The sequence below is a fragment of the Schistocerca serialis genome, chromosome 1, assembly GCF_023864345.2.
Source record: "Schistocerca serialis cubense isolate TAMUIC-IGC-003099 chromosome 1, iqSchSeri2.2, whole genome shotgun sequence".
NCBI lineage: Eukaryota > Metazoa > Arthropoda > Insecta > Orthoptera > Acrididae > Schistocerca > Schistocerca serialis.
In genome coordinates, this window is record NC_064638.1 from 263,984,922 (window position 1) to 264,005,946 (window position 21,025).

A 21,025-nucleotide genomic window follows, 5' to 3' on the forward strand; every position below is an offset into this window, starting at 1 on the left:
GAGATATCAGGGAATCTCACTGACATCATCATCATCATCATCATCATAGGCCAACCTGTCCAGGCACTAATCAACTCAGTGGTTCCCTTTTCTGTAATGACCAATGCTTACTATCATTTAATGAAGGCCATGTGCTGTGATACGAAGTCACAAATGAGAAATACATTCAGATGACAGGAATGTGTATTGCAAAAATTACTACAGAACACAGCCCTTTGTATTTGTTGTTTCAACAGAATGGCATCATAAACTTACATCTCAGATGGGACTTCTTATAGGCATCACAAAGAGCAATAGACTGCAGCATATCAGAGCTATCCCAACAAGCACACGTAACGAAGATAGTTCTGGTTGTTTGCCACTGCAGACATTATTAACCCACCATCACCAACGAGACAAGTTCCAGTCATCAATCAAGATGCTGAGTTAAACTGTGAAGCAGGTTCACAAAAGAAATTTACAACCAGTGACAATCATAAACATTGTAGATGGTCAAGGAGAATTAACTGGCATGAGAAACCAGAACTCATCTCTAAAGGTACGTGCGCAGGGACAGCCAAACAAGTCCAGGAAGGGCACTTAGTGGCATCAATGAAGAATTGTGCTCCACTACCACTATCGACAACGTAGGGGAGAAAGCTACCATCGAACTGTGTATAGGCTCTGGCATGACCAAGGAACAACATAGACGAATGATAGCTGCTCTGAGTCAACTTCTGGATGCTTTCAAATTTGAGATGGAGTACAGACAGACCAAATGGTCCACGGTGAAACACTGTATCAACACTCAGGATCATCCATCAATTACCCAACAATCATAACTAGAGTCGTCATCCAAACAGGTAATCCAGGAAGAAGTGAGGAAGATGCTGCAAGATTACTTCACTGAACCTCCATAGATTTCCTGGTCCTCTGCTGTGGTCCTTTCAAAGAAAAAGACAGAACACTGTGTGTATCTACTGTCAACAACTGGGGGGGGGGGGGGGGGGGGGGGGGGGGGGAGAGGTAATCACCAAGAAAGGTATCTTTCCATTGCCATGCTGTGATGACTACTCAGCACATTCATGATGTGATGTGAGAAGTTGTTTCGGAATTTGTTGTACTATCGACAATTCATAAAGGACTTCCATACCCAGTCAAATCTGCTGCAAGAACTACAGCAAAGATATATATCAAATTTTTCTGGAATGATGAGAAAAAAGTTCTTTCCTTATCCTTAAGCAAGTGTTATCATCATCTCCTTTCCCAGCCTGACAATGAGAATATGGAGACAGAACTTCCCACCAACACTTGCATTTATGGAATAGGAGCAGTTGCAGTGCAAATTGAGAAAGGTACTAGAAAGTGCTGAGAAGGTGATAGCTTATTAACTGTTTTCATTCTCTACACAATATTTCAACAACTGATGCAGCTGTCTCTTCAGGTGCTGCATGATTCCAATCAGATTGGTTGGCAGAGAGTACACATAACAGCAGAACTCACAATACCTGATGAAGGTAGCTGGATCAATCATCAAAAAATTGTGCAGAAAATGGCAACAACTTCAGTGAACACCCGGAAACATGAGATGAACTACTGTGCAAACAAGAAAGAGTGCCTTACTCTTGTTTCTGCCATCAGCTAGTTCTTGCCACATTTATTTGTAAATCATTCACTGCTGTGATGGATCACCATTCTGTACGCCAGCTGACTAGAGTGAAGGATCCATAAGGTCAACTGGAAAGAAGTGCATCAAGGCTTCAGGAGTACTTCAGCGCGCATGCACACACACACACACACACACACACACACACACACACACACACACACACACACACACACACAAGGCACCAACTACTTCACAAGGAATCCTTTGCACAATACAGCAGTTTGGACGAAGTTTCAGTCACCAGTAGTTTAAATGACATTGCTGCTGTACAAATGGAAGGTACTGTACTGCTGAAAACCATAGAAGACTTAAAGAGGGAGGATGAACTGACCAAAAAAGAATTTCAATAATAAATGGAGCACTGTATAAAAGGAACGATGATCCAATAGGATTGAAATGGTTGCTCATCATCCCAGTTCTGCAGCCAGATATCTGGATGTATTTCCACACCCCAACAACTTCTGTTCACCTAGAATTCATGAAGACCATGGACAGAATCAGACAAAGGTATTATTGGCCAGGTCCCTACTGACCCGTTCAACACTGTGAGAGCCACTGCAAAGAATGTCAATGATGGCACCACATGCCATTATTTCCTCCAGTGCATTTTGTACTATCCTCATCCACAGCAGTTCCATTCCACTAAACTGGATTTGACATCTTGGGAAGGTTCCTGAAATCGACAAATGATAATCGATGGATAACCATTTGCTCCGACTACCTTACCTGCTATACTGTCACCAAAGCCATGCTGACAGCTGGTGTTCCAGAGAATGTGAAGTTGTTTGTAAAATACATCATTTGAAGCACAGAGCACCCAGTGTGGCGATTCGGATCTTGGAAAAGTTTTCCAATTGAGACTAGCATCGGAGGCAATTTCTTGTTGCTTCATCGCCCATGGGAAGACAATTGCATACCATCTCTGGACAAATGGCTTCACAGAACACTTTAACAAGATGTTGCCAGACATGTGCATATAACACAGTAGTGCATGACACACAGGCCTCACACCATTTGTTCTGCTCCATGGACACAAGGCCCAAAATGACAACAGACACACAGTTCCCATTTCAACTAGGCAATACTGCAGATGACTGTGAAATCCTATGTCACCAGGATTGACTCTGACCACAATCTATTGGTTATGAACTGTAGATTAAAACTGAAGAAATTGCAAAAAGGTGGGAATTTAAGGAGATGGGACTTTGATAAACTGACTAAACCAGAGGTTGTACAGAGTTTCAGGGACAGCATAAGGGAACAATTGACAGGAATGGGGGAAAGAAATACAGTAGAAGAAGAATGGGTAGCTCTGAGGGATGAAGTAGTGAAGGCAGCAGAGGACCAAGTAGGTAAAAAGATGAGGGCTAGTAGAAATCCTTGGGTAACAGAAGATATATTGAATTTAATTGATGAAAGGAGAAAATATAAAAATGCAGTAAATGAAGCAGGCATGGCTAGAGGACAAATGTAAGGATGTAGAGGCTGGTCTCACTAGGGGTAAGATAGATACAGCCTACAAGAAAATTAAAGAGACCTTTGGAGAAAAGAGAACCACTTGTATGAATATTAAGAGCTCAAATGGAATCTCAGTTCTAAGCAAAGAGGGGAAAGCAGAAAGGTGGAAGGAGTATATAGAGGGTCTATACAAGGGCGATGTACTTGAGAACAATATTATGGAAATGGAAGAGGATGTAGATGAAGATGAAATGGGAGATATGATACTGCGTGAAGACTTTGACAGAGCACTGAAAGACCTGAGTCGAAACAAGGCCCCCGGAGTAGACAACATTCCATTGGAACTACTGATGGCCTTGGGAGAGCCAGTCCTGACAAAACTCTACCATCTGGTGAGCAAGATGTACGAGACAGGCGAAATACCCTCAGACTTCAAGAAGAATATAATAATTCCAATCCCAAAGAAAGCAGGTGTTGACAGATGTGAAAATTACCGAACTATCAGTTTAATAAGCCACAGCTGCAAAATACTAACGCGAATTATTTACAGACGAATGGAAAAACTGGTAGAAGCCGACCTCGGGGAAGATCAGTTTGTATTCCGTAGAAATGTTGGAACACGTGAGGCAATACTGACCTTACAACTTATCTTAGAAGCTAGATTAAGGAAAGGCAAACCTACGTTTCTAGCATTTGTATACTTAGAGAAACCTTTTGACAATGTTGACTGGAATACTCTCTTTCAAATTCTAAAGGTGGCAGGGGTAAATACAGGGAGCGAAAGGCTATTTACAATTTGTACAGAAACCAGATGGCAGTTACGAGTGAGGGACATGAAAGGGAAGCAGTGGTTGGGAAGGGAGTGAGACAGGGTTGTAGCCTCTCCCCAATGTTATGCAATCTGTATATTGAGCAAGCAATAAAGGAAACAAAAGAAAAATTTGGAGTAGGTATTAAAATCCAGGGAGAAGAAATAAAAACTTTGACATTGTAATTCTGTCAGAGACAGCAAAGGACCTGGAAGAGCAGTTGAACGGAATGGACACTGTCTTGAAAGGTGGACATAAGATGAACATCAACAAAAGCAAAACGAGGATAATGGAATGTAGTCGAATTAAGTCGGGTGATGCTGAGGGAATTAGATTAGGAAATGAGACACTTAAAGTAGTAAAGGAGTTTTGCTATTTGGGGAGCAAAGTAACTGATGATGGTCGAAGTAGAGAGGATATAAAATGTAGACTGGCAATGGCGAGGAAAGCGTTTCTGAAGAAGAAAAATTTGTTAACATCGAGTATAGATTTAAATGTCAGGAAGTCGTTTCTGAAAGTATATGTATGGAGTGTAGCCATGTATAGAAGTGAAACATGGACAATAAATAGTTTGGACAAAAAGAGAATAGAAGCTTTCGAAATGTGGTGCTACAGAAGAATGCTGAAGATTAGGTGGGTAGATCACTTAACTAATGATGAGGTATTGAATAGGATTGGGGAGAAGAGAAGTTTGTGGCACAACTTGGCTAGAAGAAGAGATCGGTTGGTAGGACATGTCCTGAGACATCAGGGGATCACAAATTTAGCATTGGAGGGCAACGTGGAGGGTAAAAATCTTAGAGGGAGACCAAGAGATGAATACACTAAGCAGATTCAGAAGGATGTAGGTTGCAGTAGGTACTGGGAGATGAAGGAGCTTGCACAGGATAGATTAGCATGGAGAGCTGCATCAAACCAGTCTCAGGCCTGAAGACGACAACGACGACAACAACAACAACAACAACAGGACTGTAAATACAGGGCAACTGGCTCACCTACTGACCCTGGTCTGTGAGTGCTATAACATCAAGCACTGGCCAGTGACATAGTGTGGGAGACTTGATACAGATTTTTACACCTGTGCGAAAAATGAGACTATCAGAAAAGTTATGAAAGTGCTACTTTCGGCCGTATCGTATCATATCCTTTGTTGCTTTTCAGACATTACATTTGAAGTTGAGGATTATGATCCTTCATCAAGACATCAGCCATCTCATTTGTAATGTTAGCATGTTCAGGAATATTCAATATTTGTATAAATAACTCAACTCTGCCCAGGAGTTCAGTTCTGATCTGCCTGTCTGTCTGTCTGTATGTTGGTGTTTGTAATGAATGTGATACTAGTTTGAGGTGTTTTACTTCATTTATTACCCTGCTTCAGATATGGACTCTAGTGTGATTATCACATGACAATATTAGTAGACAACTTCGTTTTTAACATATTTAAAATACAGAACTGTCACATTACTTTTAATTTATTGACTAGTTTTACTCAATACATGTGAGCATCCTCTCAATTCACTGCCTGCTGGCAACACGTTAGAGGTCTAAAGAACAAACTGGCTCCATTGGATGATTGTACAAACAGTGCTTTAAACCTCTAATGTGTTGCCACACGGGCAACAAATATTTGAGGATACTCACACTTGGTGAGTGAAGCTAGTTAATAAATGAAGTAATGTGCAACCTGTGGCATTTTCTCTGTACGTTAATTACAATGGTTGCTGTGTTCTCTGAATGCAATGTCCGCATTGGCAGGCTGAACAATAAATATTTACTGATGTCACCCACACAATAGTATATGAGCACATGAGAAAAATATGCTTATAAATATATATGAGGTATAAAAAAACTTCCCTTACTATGTATTTTCAGTGTTAACTTATACAGTAACAAGACATCTTGGACACCCTGTATGACACTCACAGCATTCTCTATGGAGATGTATCTGACATACTGTCCAGAAATGTCCATCAAAAGACAACATTAAGTCATGTTTCAGTTACTTCTGAATAAAAAGAGCGGTTACTACCCCCCACAATTGGGCTTTTGCATGTGTCTGAGGGGGAAAATGCACTACACAATCAGTGCAAACGTGGTAGTAGGATAGTCATCATCCACAACTTCAATATTAATTAAGTGAACAGCATATATATCAAAAACAAAGATTCCATGACTTACCAAACGGGAAAGTGCTGGTAGATAGACACAATAATAAAACACAAACACACACACAAAATTTCAAGCTTTCGCAACCAACGATTGCTTCGTCAGGAAAGAGGGAAGGAGAGGGAAAGACGAAAGGATGTGGGTTTTAAGGGAGAGGGTAAGGAGTCATTCCAATCCCGGGAGTGGAAAGACTTACCTTACGGGGGAAAAAAGGACAGGTACACACACACACACACACACACACACACACACACACACACACAGACATATTTAAAGGCCTTGCACACACACACACACACACACACACACACACACACACACACACACACACACACACACACACACACACAAGCAGACATATTTAAAGGCCTTGGTTGTGAAATGTGATGTACACTGAACACTTATTACAGTTAAAATAAAGACTGTACATGCAGAACATTAAAATATCAGAGGGTATCGCAAGCATACATCTGTCATAAATACGCGGAATGAAGGTGGGTTACCCCAAAGATCTTTTCTTTCCCCCACTGCATCTCAAATGACAATATGCAATGAATGTGTGATATTTACATAGCCTGCAGGTGTATGTTACATTAACATTGAATGGGCATAGTTCAAAATGCAGATGTCTTGTGACTGAGGAGTGTCTTACACGGGTTAAGATCAATTTTTACCACTAGGTTGCTTCACAATACCCAAGACGGCAAAATTAGCCAGTCACTGAGAAACAATATTTTGTTAATATGTTGGACAATTTCACAACAAAAACAAATAATAACTGATAGGAGCAAAAAAATTAAGTATTTTGTTAAAAAATATTTCCATAAGCAGGAAAAGAACTACTTTCAAGTAATTTAATTTTGTTGTGTTCTCAAGTACAAATCAAATACCTTTGTGTAAACAAAAATTCAGTTTTTTTAACATCAACACGCTGACATATTGCATTTTAATTCCACAAGAAAATTGTTCAGTAGCTAATGACTAATGCAATGTTATTGTGGCACACAACCTTTCTGTGTCCACACTAATGGCACTAGATAAAAATCACTGAAGCCACTTTACTCTTCAATTTGTCAAGCACTCTGTATTTATACCCAATTTATGTTTTCGGACAATATTAATATCAGTAGTTCTTTCGGGATTCAATACTGAACCATTATCAATTAAAAATATTTTACATGTTTTTGTAGACAATGAAGGTGAAAACTGACGGGACACATCCAGCAACATTGTCTACAAAACTGACAAAACAACAGATGTGAGGCAGATAGTAACACTGAATATCAATAGACTTGCCTTGCAGAACCTGTAGGTCCCATCGGGAAATACTTATCCGCTTGTGACATAAGAAATTACTGTGTATTAGCATACATTAATTAAATTAATACGCTTGCAAGCGTAACGTAGAGCAGCGGTTCACAATCTCTAGCAGCGTGAGAGAATTACAATGGAGGGAGGGGGAGGTGGTGCACAGACAGCTGAGAAGAAAGCAGTTATATGGACAACTCAAGAATTTGGGGACAACATGTTCTTCAGCCTGCACTCTGCATTCTGAACTTTGTACTAAACCTGTTGTGTTCTGTAGAACTAAGTAATATTTTTATTGGTTTTGTATGTGAATGAAAATATCTGCTAAAATAAAATTGTACAATGAAGATACAACTCATTGAAGCCTATGCTTCTGGATCATCATCCAACATAACTCATCTGGTATTTGAAAATAAACCAAAACAGATTTTTGTTGGAAAAAAAAATTCTTTAAACTGCACAAAACTGCCCTTGTAGGAACATTTGAAAGTTACTGAAGCACAATATGAAATTTCTCTCTTAACAGCGAAGACAAAAACTTCATACTACTGGTGTGATGTCAATCGAACCTTCCATTCTTAAAACAACCATAATCGTTTTTGGAGAAGACCGTCAGCAAAAAGTAAACAAGATACCTCTTTCAAACAAAAGTGTGCAACATAGAATCGAAGAAATGACACAATGTGGAAGGACAGACGCTTAAAAGACTGAAAACATCAATTTTTTGCCTTGCAGAGTGACGATTCTAGTGATACAGTTCAACAATGTCACTTAATAATATACTGCTGATTTGTGGACAATAAGAAAATAATGGAAGAACTACTGTTTTCTAAAAATTTAGAAACACTATCAGAAGGTGCTGCTGTGTTTTCTGCTGTTAACGAATTTATGGTTGAAAATTTTTTCCCTTTGGACAGAGTAATGGGAATTTGTTGGTTGGTTGTTTGGGGGAAGAGGCCAAACAGCGAGGTCATCGGTCTCATTGGATTAGGGAAGGATGGGGAAGGGAGGCGGCCGTGCCCTTTCGAAGGAACCATCCCAGCATTTGCCTGGGGCGATTTAGGGAAATCACAGAAAACCTAAATCAGGATGGCCGGACGCGGGATTGAACCGTCGTCCTCCCGAATGCGAGTCCAGTGTGCTACCACTGCGCCACCTCGCTCGGTGGGAATTTGTACTGACAGAGCACCAGTCATGTTAGGCTCATGTTCTGGCTTCCTAAGTACTGCCAAAGAAAAAAAATCCTGACCTTACTGGCACTCACTGTATGATCCACAGGCAAGCTCAGCTTCAGAAACTTTGCCTGAGAAACTGAACACTGCACAGACAGTGGCCATCGCATTCGGGAGGACAGTGGTTCAAACTCTGGTGATTCACAGCACTTGACTTTCATTAACTACTAATGAAAGTCAAGTGCTGTGAATCACCCGAGTTTGAACCACTGTCCTCCCGAATGCGAGTCCAGTGTGCTAACCATTGCATCACCTCGTTCGGTTATGAAGTTATAATTAATGTGTTACTGGATACAAGACTAAATAAAATAAAGACAACAATTTGCTTCGTTATTAGAGAGCAGTGGCCCTGGCTGATAGACGTGGGGAGAGGTAGGTGGGATAGTTACCCATATCACTCCTTCACCACTGCCTCTCCCACCCCTTCCTCCTACCCCTCTTCCTCATTAGTGTCGCCACAATGGTGCACATTCGGGCATGTGAATGTGTGTACTTTCTGCTAGAAGAAGAGACAGGGTTTGAAAGCTAGTTAATACTGTGTTTTGTGACTTGTATCTATGTGCTATATATCAGTCTGCTAAAGGTGAGTGATAGCCTTTCCATTATTTTATGTTATTAATGAGTTACTAAATCGAATTATTTTGTAAGGTCACTAAGTTCCTTTCAGACCAAGCCGAAGTGAATACACTTACCTGCAATCTCCTGTCTAGTATTTTGCGTCCTCCAGATTCTCCGTACTCTGCCTCATAAGGGAAACTCCAGTCTCTAACAAGGAACTGAAGTTTTTGGAAAGGCTTCGTACCACTGTCCTCAAGGGCCAGCCTGCCATATTCTGTGAACAACTAGAGAGAAAAATTTATTTAGATGAGTTATTTGTTAATGGTATATACTCAGTGATTTTTTTAACTATACCATTTCTAACAAGGTTAATGATCTACTTGAGGTTGCTACACCACCAAAATATTTCAGTTTATAGCACTGCAGAAATAAAATTCTTAACTTTCTCCCAGAAGTATAGCAATCTGCTTAATATGCCACCCACAGTATCTGAAACATGGACTCAGTCAAATGAGAAAGGATCAACATAGTGGCAGTATTTTACACACACCCATTTGGTACATTGTCTCTGTGACTGCTTCAAATATAAATAAACACACACTGTAACCAACACAAAATTCAAAATTTTTCCACTTATGACATGTTTAACACACTTTACTCTGTTACCAGTTCAGTCATAATCAGTGGAGTTCCGGTGTTTAGCTCAAGTGCACTGCATTTGAACCTTTGTTTGTTAACAGTGAATATGTTAACTTTAAATGCAGTGTTCTCAAGGGAAATACACAGGATATTAGATAATTCAACACTAACAAAATACTCCACTGGTGTATTGTCAGTTGTTTGTGTCCAAAGTGTGCCACCTACTGGCATTCCTTGCCCAACTATCATTAATATGACTGCCAGGCGAATGGGCAACAATACTGCTTCAGTCCTGGAAAAGGAGGTCCAATTTTGCACTCAGACCAAAGTCAGCTCCAATCATGGACATTAACAGTGTAGTACAAAAATTTGCTGTGTGACTTTCTCCCCAAAATGGCAGATCTAAATTAATCCCATAGGAATAACAGCCATCTGCGACCTGAAAGAAGATCTAGCTATTTTAGTCTTCCTGGCTGACAAGGTCAACAGTGCTGGGATCCTTTCCCACAATGATCACACTGAAGATGTTGAGCCTAATGAAGGATAAGTTGTACTGGAAGACAGATGCTAATCTGACTGAAGGTAGAGAAAGCGACTACAGATCTTCTCAAAAGTTCAGACCTGCTGGTAGAGGTTTATATATATATATATATATATATATATATATATATATATATATATATATATATATATATATATATATATATAGAGTTACATATTCATGAGATTGTCACACCCGAGAATTTACGGAGTTCGCAAGGTCAACAAATAATGAGCACCATTATGCTCCCACAGCTCCAGATGGTCAGTTGATCAGCGTACCAGATCATGGTGACAGGGTCAATTGCCAAAATACTATACACTTTGGACACTAACAACCAACAACATAACACATTTTGTTATAAAATATGCTGGGAGAAACTGAAGAAATATTTTCACGTTGTACGTTTCCCAGGAGTAATGCACCTAAACTAAACAATGGAACTGCCACCTGATGATGGAACAAAGCTTCCAAAATGTGTCACAAGCCAAAAACTTTACACTGAGTTTTAAGTTATACAGCAACAGTACTGTGCAATTTAAGCAGAAAACAGACAATTAATGTCTTACAGGAGACTAAGAACTAACTACAAAAGCTATGTACAAAATAAAAGAATAAACATGGACAAGAAATGGATGAACACTAAATATATTTAATGTTTTCACTCTGAGGTCAGAGGTATTTCCTGAAATGGTAACTATATTGGTGTCACAACACTTGGTGTTCTATGTTTTCATTTATTATTCAGATGTTTTCACAAATAAATGATTTTAGAGTAAATAAATATGCCCGACTGTGTATTAGCATACATTTAATTAAAATCATGTGCTTGCATGCATAATGCATTTTAAATTCTTACCGATTTATGTTTCTTTACTGTTCAAAAGCAATTAATGTTTCAAATTTGACCTCCAGAATTTTCACTGGAAAGGAGGGAAAGATTAAGTTTTGCCAACTCATCAACACTGAAGTCAGTAGTGATCGAGCCCGATTCAAATGTAACAAAGATGTAGAAGAGAATCAGCCGAGCCCTTTTCAAAGTGACCACCCTGACATTTGCCTCAAGTGATTTAAGGAAGCACATAAAACCAAAATCTTTTTCGTCTTACAGGAATCTGAATCCTGCTCTTCTCCATAACCCAAGAACAGTCTGCCAACTGCTGTCATCACCTATCTTGGTCTCCCCATCTCTCCCCCTTCCCCTTTCCACCAAAAAGAGCTACCAGAAGAGGAGTAAAACCATGATGGATTTTCTGGTTCAGTACAATGTGTGTCTACTTTCACGAAGAATTCATTTGAAGTTGCTTCTGTTTGCCAGCTACCTTATTTCTTCCTCATTCTCTTCATCACAGTTACGCATTTAAGAGTGTATTGGTCTACCTCTGGAACACAATAAAACAGCAAATGTGTGTGGCACACATTCGTTGTGCCTTTCTGCAACTCAACATCTCATCTTTATGGTGAGTAGCAATCTATCATTTCCATAACTGTTGGTATTCCAACCTAGACCTTCGAATGTTTTGACACTGTAATTGAAGTCTGATGTCTTATGCTAAATCAATTAAAGTAATGTGTCACTGTTGGCAATGTAAACAGCAAGCAATAATTACTACTGCGTAATGGAACCTCACTCTCCAGATGCCTGTGAAATCAAATGGATTCACTAAGTACATTGAACATACAGCGTAACTAATGTTACAGTAGTAACTATTATTTAAAGTACAGCTGTTGTAGTAGAAAATTTAATTAGTTCTAGCATTTGTAAAGTACACCGTGCAATATTGTTCCCATTGAAAACATTAACCTAATTCCTAATTTGAGGTTATGAGCATACCAGAAACAATGTTACATTATTGCTTTTTATTTCACAAAAGTGAATATTGTTTCAATGTGTACTGCAGTACATCTCATTGTCCAGAATCAACACAGTCACATTGCTTTCTATCGCCGAAGCTCATAACGACAGCATGATATATAACACTGTAGGTAAATAAGCAAGACAAGGACACCAGCTAAAATTTGTTGGTCATTGGTCATATTTAATTCATACCACAAGAAATATATGTATGAGAATTTTCTTACACAAAATTAAATGAGAAGCAATGGGGAAATTAACTGTAAGAATGTAAAATGACAGTGAACTTGCAACAACATTCCAGACTGCGGGAAAAAATTCTTTAAAAGAAAGTAAAAATGACTACCATCTCTCTTCTTTTCCTTTCCTATGTACACCAGTGATATATTTCTACATAAAACACACACAGTGGTCATCTTCACCTGCACAACTCAACTATAACAACCATTTTTCTGTCAAGCCTAAATTCGCTTCCCTATCTACACCAACAAGCACTTTTTTAAAGAATGGAAGATGCAAGCACCACAAACTCCACTACTACTACTACTACTACTACTACTGCCACATATAGTAATTATTACCTGCAGATGCTGTAAATCATCTTCCTGTATGTTGTGCAACAAATTGTATATTTGCACTGAACTGACCATTGTGCTAAGTGCAAATATTGTTGCACAGTCTCTCACTGTACTTTCACTGTCAAAGGCACCTTGAGTATCCATTAATAATACTGCTACCTGGTGAATTGTAAGAACAATAATGCATAAGACAAAAGAACGAATAACAAACTTCAGAGCAAAGAAATTTTTGAGCTGAACTTTTCTTCCATATGGCTTAGCTTTCTTACTTTGTAGCTCATACATAAAAAAGGCCTTATTACCAGCAAGAGAAATTCAAAGCTAAATGACAAATACATCAGGAAAGGAGGAAAAAAATGTTGTAAGCTAGTTGATAACACTATGTTACTTAGGAGAGACACATATGAAATAGACAGGAGAAAGAATACAAACACAGAAATTAAAATTATTACCCAAACAAAGCAATATTTTAATGAATGTATCATTGCATTTTATGAAGGTTACATTCGGTTGCTGCTGTTGTTAATAATGATAATAATAATAATAATAATAATAATAATAATAATAATTGTGTGTGGCTCAACAGCCTTGGGCAAGTACTTCAATCGGACACCACTTCAGTGACCTAGAATAGCAGACTCTTAGTTGACATTTCACTGTCCAGCCTGTACAGATTTATACAGTGATGAGCCAAAACAGTAAGACCACTGGTTTAACAGTATATAGGTCTACTTCTGGAAAGCAATAAAGCAGCAATTCCGTATGGCAAGTATCTGGCAAATTCTTGGTAGGTTTCCGGAAGTATGTGGCAGATGTCTATGCACAGGTGAGAAAATTCCATAAATTACAGGACATTGATTTGTAAGTGCAGAGTTGGTGCCTGTAGGCATCTCACATTTGTTCCACAGGGTTCAAATCAGGCAAATCTGATTGGCTGCCAAGCATTTAAGTGTGAATTACAGTGTAGTCCTGTACGTGCAGATGTGGATGCAGAGGTCCAAACAGCGAGGTCATCAGACCCTCAGTCAAGAGATCTTCAGTTAGTGACATCAGCCAGAAATCTGATCAAATTACGAAAGCATGTAGGCGTGGTAACAAAGCTATTGAAAGCAATATTAATGTCAGAGCTGAGAAATAATTTGAAGGGTGGTAAAAGTATATGGGTCAGATCAGTATGCTGGCCCCCCAAGTGCTCACCTGTGGCGACATAATAATCAACGGCATCTCACCCCCACCTGTCCAATTAAAGGCTAAAGCAGTTATGGAGGAAAGGTGTCCTCCTAGTTGGGTGTTTCGTTATAGTAAAAGTGACAAGGCTAATAAATGGTAATGAACATCAGTTGGACCTATAGTAATAAAATAAGGTGATAAGAAACAAATAGACTGGTATGTGTGTGTGTGGGGGGGGGGGGGGGGGGGGGGTTCCTCCATAAGGTTTTTCCTTAATGACAGTGCTACCCCTAAAAAACAAAATAAGGCACGGCAGAGAAAAGGCCTAACCACTTCCAAAAGTAATTAAAACTGAGCTAAAAAGGGATGATCAAGGCAACTGACAGGGACTCAGCATACAGCAGGAAATTGCCCAATTGCAACAACCCAGTCCCCTCCAAAATAATGTCTAAAATATTGTATCACTACATATTATAAACTGAAGTCCCTTGCTGCATTTTTCTGTCTGTGCATGAAGGCAAATCTTGGAACTACTGTTGGGATTTTAAAATAGTTTATGCTAATAAACAGAGTGATGCATGATGGAGGTTTGTGTATATAATTTATTACTGCCTTGATAGAAGTCATCCAACCATAGATATGCACGTTCTATGGGGGTCATGCAGAGGTCCTGGCAGAGGGCCTTGAGGAGGGTGGGTGTCAGGGGGTCATTGATTCTAGCATCCAAAAAGAATTTGATAAATTGGATGATTAGGAAATTGTCAGATAGCAATTGCATAAGTGAGCAAGAGTTGGTGCCACCAGAACTGGAGAGGTAAGATCTTTGCTTTGGCAAGAAGATTGTCTACAGGACTAGTACAGAGGGCACCAATGACTGGTCTTACTCCATGATGATGGACTGGATCCAATAATTTTGAAGTCAAAGTGGTTGCCCTAGCCATAACACTAGCAGTCATCTGTTTCATTAAGACCACTGATATTATAAAATCAAACCCATTTGGTGACAAAAATACGCATTTCACTGAAGTCACAAGACAGAATTAAAATACCTTCACTGATTTCAGAAAAAAGTAGGGCTCTTGAAAGAAGTGTGTAAGGCAGAGAAGAGTAGTATAAACCAACATTATAGAGACCATCAACAAAATGTTGGTTCTACTATGTTCGTTACAGCTGATTATTACCCACAGTGTTATGTCTATTATTTTACATGTACTTAAAAACAAAGATTCTGTAACTTACCAAACAAAAGCGTTGGTATGTTGATAGAGACAATAACAAACACACAAATTTCAAGCTTTCGCAACCCACGGTTGCTTCATCATGAAAGAGGGAAGGAAAGATGAAAGGATGTGGGTTTTAAGGGAGAGGGTAAGGAGTCATTCCAATCACGGGAGCGTCTTTCCTTCTCCTTCCCTCTTTCCTGATGAAGAAACCATGGGTTGCGAAAGCTTGAAATTTGTGTGTATGTTTGTGTTTGTTATTGTCTCTATCAATGTACCAACGCTTTCGTTTGATAAGTTACAGAATCTTTGTTTTAAGATATATTTTCCCACGTGGAATGTTTCCCTCTATTATATTCATTTTACATATACTGCGTGATTTTTCTTCCATGAAATACATGAGTACATAGTGTGCAAACTGCCAGGAACTGACACATTTTTCTTTATTGTCCATACTTTGTAATATATAAACTACTTTCGAAAGCGAAAATGTACTGGAATAAATAAAATGTCTAAAAAATGCTGCACTGTACAATGTACTTGCAGTGAGACAGTCGCAATTCCTGAAATCCATCATCCATAGCCTCTGGACTGTTGAGGAACACTGCTCTCCTGGATTCATGGATAAACCACAAAAATCTGCTGCATTATGTCAAACACAAATAGACCTGGCTTGTGGGCAGATCGGTGGGACTAGATCCAACAAGCAGGGCACATTAGTGGGAAACGATGGACTTCAAATTGACACGCCTGATCTGTTAGAAATACCCACAGAAATGGCCTGCGGTTTTGGCCCGTTATTGAAGTCCACTCATGTGGCCAGCTACTCACGTGTCACAGAAATCATGTTAATGAAATGATCAATCCATGCAACAGATAACTTGCGCAAATACTCCGAGACTCAATACTAACAAGTAGGGACCGGAATAACTCGTATTTTGTGATTAATGTGAAATAAATTCTGCCTCAAAATGCAAAATTACTTAATAGACGCCGTTTCATAGTGAATTGTATCCAGATGAGCCATTTATCAGCGATAGTTTGAAATAGCTGCATTTCCTGCATAGAATGTCGAAAATGCAGTTACTGGCATTATACATCATCTGGCGAAGCCCACTTTGGAAAGATAACGTGTGCAAGAACCTACGTACAAAATGAAGTGTATGAACACTACAATGTATTAATATGCTCAATGATTTGGTGCGATGCCAATTGTGGACGATTGAATGGTCCGTTTAAGATACACTTGTGTAGTGAAACGTAGTACTCAGCCATGGGATCTAGCATTTTATAAGAACGAAATGCACACATTTGTTTGCGAAAGCTCAAAAGATAAGACAATGCGGACAGTTTTAACGTGGCAAATTAGGTGGCTGATGTCTTTAACTGCAGTTGTGGAGGACACCACTAGAGGTCTGGTCTGAACTACGTCATTAACAATACTCTGCTAACTTCAACAAGCAAATGCGCAGTAGCCATCCCCAAATGCTTTTGTTCTGCTTGTTGTTCATTGTTTCATTTTCTTATTTTGAAATAAAGGAAGTGACCAATCCCAGTACATCATGGATTTTGATTACGACCCTTACAATACCAGAAGAGATCGGTGATCCCTGTGACAATGTGAGAGTTCTGCTGCAGGTTGCTGTGCAGCAATGGAGGTGGGTTTTGTTTCCCTGCAACACTCCTTCCCCTATGGCAGTCAAAATTCTAGTCTGTTTACACTCTCTGCCATCTGCAACTCTAGCCATAGTGCCTGCCATCTGTCCTATAGTGATTGGAAAACAAAATCTGTAACGTTTTTTGATGGTGCTGAAATTATTCCCCAAACATTAAAAATCTACTACTTTATGCTAAGTGTCTTGTCAGTTACAATCAGTTTTGAAAGCTTAAATATAGCAAAACTAAGGAAACAAAGGCCTTTTCACAACAAAACGGTGTTGAAGCTTTTGCAAAAGTAAACATTTGAGTCAGAAATTCCCAATCAGCACTCTTTTTAACAGTCAATTTCAAAGAACTAATAATTTGTCCGTCTTCACTCACTCAGGTAACATGACGACCTTTTAAATTTGTGCATCTAATCATTTACAAACAAAGAAAATAGACATGAATTTTGACAAGAATAGATGCAAATTGTGCAAAAAATAGATGCAAATTTTGCCAAAAATAGATGCTACATTTTTCGGTCCCTACTAATGAGGATAGGTAGCAACTGACCATAAAGATGATCGCTGAGCTGCAGACAGGCACACAGAAAAGACAATCACACTTTTGCAACTAAATTTTTGGCCATAGCCTTTGTCAGAAAATTAGAGCACACACACACATTCATTCACACAATCACTCAGAGAGTACTCATGCACACTGCCATCTCCGGCCTCTGCATCAACAGTTTCTGAGAATCAGAACCACACAAACACCCCTCACGCCTGTCTGCCTCTTGTCGGCAGTTGCTAGGCTAGCGGCAATAAGTGGTGGCAGCACTGACTGCAAGCTGAGGGGAGTGGTAGAAAAGGGAGATGCACAAAGAATCACGGAGTACGGAAGCGGCGCACAGACTCAGCTGCATCCAGCCAGTGACGATGCATGACATCTCAGTAAACAAACCATTGCGTCTACTGAGAGAAAAACCCGATTTTTTCCAGTGTCTTTTTCAAATTTCCCCTGACACATTTGCAATTCCCTGATTTCCAGAACTTGTGGTAACACTGAGAAAACCTTAAGATTTAGTTGAAAATATGGGGCAGCTGTATCAAGTTTTCCAACAATGAGGAGACCCAAAAATTGGGGCTATGTAACAATCTTCAAACTCTGTGTAGTCTGCACCACAAGGGCTGCAACAACAACAACAACAACAACAACAATTAATATTGTTTCAGAGTCTGATGATGTGAGGGGGATTCGGCATCTCTGCAGTCACCAGAGTAGCCTTCTCCCAAGATTTCAGTTTTCTCCTATTTCACTGCTTTTGTCAGTAGAGAGTCTTGCCAAGACTTATTCGTTGTGAGAGTAGGAGAGGAAGACCAGTGAGCAGTCCTGGACTCTGGTCATTAGGTATCTGAGAAGAAGGTTCCTGAAAGGGAGTCCTGTTACTGGTACCCACCAGAGGAGGATGCTGCTTCTTTGGCTAGGTGTAGGGAGTGGTTTGCACAGGTGGTGCTGCTGGAACTGTGGTATAGTTTATTGGCACAACTACCGGAGGTCTACGATGGATGACACATACTGACAACCACCTGGCCACAGTAGTGGCAGAAGCTGATATCATGAAGACAAGATATAAACCATAATATTTTTCCCAAGCTTCAAAATATGAGAGGCAATCTGAGATCCGATATTTCTGTATTTTGCATTCTTCAATTTGGGTAGCCCAGTTCAGAGATCGAGGAAGGTGGTGGTTCCCGCAACTGACACAGACAGGTAGTAGCGTACAGGATGAATTTTCATTAAATGGCTGGCTACAGTCCTCACAAATGTGATTGTACGTACACCAGGAAGACTTCTGCCCAAAGCACTGGTATTTAATGCACCACGTTGGAGGTTAGAAACGTGGCTTCAAATTGCACTGGTAAACCATAAATTTGACCACCTCCGGAAGCACGCCCCCTTCAAAAGTGAGGATTAATTCCCCGTATCTGCTGTGTCTCTATGTACACCCGACAGTTCCAACAAGTGACCTGTAGGCAGGACTGCTCACGGCTTCAGCTTGCAGCTGCGGTGTTCAGAGATAAGCTCCATTTATTTGAGAGGCAAATAGGGAACTGGGATCTGATGTTTTCACATACCTCAATTCTCTAAATTTATCTGCTGACCTCCCCTTTGTAATCAGCTAATAGTTTTGAATCATGGTTACAATAACTGACATATTCTGAGAAGAAACTGCAGTGTTTCAGTACTCCTTTTTCAGTTATACCTGATGACCTGCCACCCACAATGTAATTCGAACTGACTGACACACAAAATTCAATGTTGTCAAACGACAGGTACTACAATAGTCAGAATTTGTATCGATGGTATCAAAATGCAACAGCAGAAACATTCATTCGGCTTCAAAGGAATGCACCTGGAATTACGTGCATGGTCAGGTCAACATACTGTTGTGAGCAGCTATTCTCTGTAATGAAGAGGATAAAAAACAGGGAAAGATCATTGCTTCAGGAACCTACAATGAAGGGTATGCTGTGCATTGCTACAACAAACAAGATATCACCCCACATAAGGGCATCGGTCTCACAAAAAAATCTGTAAGTACATAATCTTTTGTTAGTTGGGCAAAGGTTACTTGATAATTTGTTCTGTTCGTCACTTCCAAACAGGCTGCTCACCCCTTACCAGCTAATACATTTTTATGGCCCTCAAATTTTAATTATGATTAATTTCATGTACATTACACCACAATTAGACTAATTTAACAAAAGCCATGCTCATGATGGGATTTGAATTACAGCTTGTTTTTCATGATGTCACGCTCCGTCCAGCCCCTTCACTTGTACCCTCGTTCACTGCAGATGTGTTCACATAACCACAGCCCACAGCCGAGAGGCAGTGCTCTGAGGGCAAGTGAGTGCTCCCCAGCTCACAAGTGAATGCATAAGCTGGAATAGTCTATAATACGCGACATACAATGTGGATCCTTCGCTTCCCCAAGTGTTCACCTACTTCTTAAACCACTTGCAATGTTACATCCTGGTGAAAAATTATATCCAGCACTATGTTTAGGTTCTTATACGTTGTTACGGTATTGAGGTATATCACCAAGCTGTTTACAATAGAGTATGGCCTCGCAGTGGGTAGGATATCTCATCTAAATTAAAACTGACCTACTTCGTAATTTACAAATGGATGAGAATTCACCAAATATGCTTCCAATATTCCCCATAAAGAACACTGGCTTAGTGCAGAGAGAGGATTCCCCATATGATTTGGTACAATTGAAGGGAGTGTCTCCAAGTCGTTCGCTTTTGCTTTTCTCCCATGGCATTGCCAAGGAGGGACAATTCCCAGGGTCGTAACGATTTGCACTGAAAAGTGTTATGTCTGGGAAGATGGCTGGAGGCATGCAGTCTCCGGATTATAACTTCAGTCTTTTCATGAAACAAAGTATTGGGCATAATACCACCTATTCCTAACAAAGGCTCTCCCTGCAAATTTAGTGACGAAGATATGAACCAAAAATCATTATTATACTCCTCAAACAACTACTGCATGATTCCTTGCCTGTGACACGACAGTTATCCTGCTGGAAGATGCCATCACAATCAGGGGAGATATCAAGCATCAAGGGATTCAACAGGTCCACACAGCTATCGTGGTGCCTTTGAATATGACCATAGCTCCCATGAAAGCCCAAGTGAATGTACTCCATAGAATATTACTGTCCCCAAAAGCCTGCATCTGTGGCATGGTGCATGTTTTGTGGAGCTGTTTTTCATGATGATGGCATATCCACATGACCGTCAATCTGTTCTAACGAAGAAGAGTGATTCATCCAACCAGACAGCGCATTTCCACAGATCCATAGTCTAATATTGATGATTCTGTGCCCACTGCAATTGTAAATGATGTTGAGGCAACACAAAAAGACATGTGGGTCACCTGTACAGGAGTCTCACATTCAAAAATGTGTGCTCCACAAAAGTTATGCCTGCACCAGCACTGTACTCTATTGTCAGATCTGCTACAGACAGCTGTGGCAATCGGCCTGACAGTGCTGGAAAGCCTCTGCGTTCTGTGATGAGGAAAGGACATGACACATCTTGTCATTTACTGTGGTTTCACTATGCTTAAACCAATTCCCATAGATGCCCACAGTAGTAACTTGTGGATGCTCAACCAGCTTACAACAT

The 21,025-nt window shown here is 39.9% G+C and overlaps 1 protein-coding gene across 9 annotated transcripts in view; it reads right to left on the reverse strand.

The window, feature by feature from the left end:
• LOC126467597 (atlastin) overlaps nucleotides 1-21,025 on the reverse strand; it is a 151,982-nt gene that overhangs the window by 23,113 nt on the left and 107,844 nt on the right. For all 9 annotated transcript variants that reach the window (XM_050096482.1, XM_050096476.1, XM_050096479.1 and 6 more), the window contains 2 exons: nucleotides 12,799-12,954; nucleotides 9,317-9,466 (listed from right to left, as the gene is read on the reverse strand). In XM_050096482.1, the coding sequence (XP_049952439.1) occupies nucleotides 9,317-9,466; nucleotides 12,799-12,954 (306 nt within the window). The remainder of the gene's footprint in view (nucleotides 1-9,316; nucleotides 9,467-12,798; nucleotides 12,955-21,025) is intronic.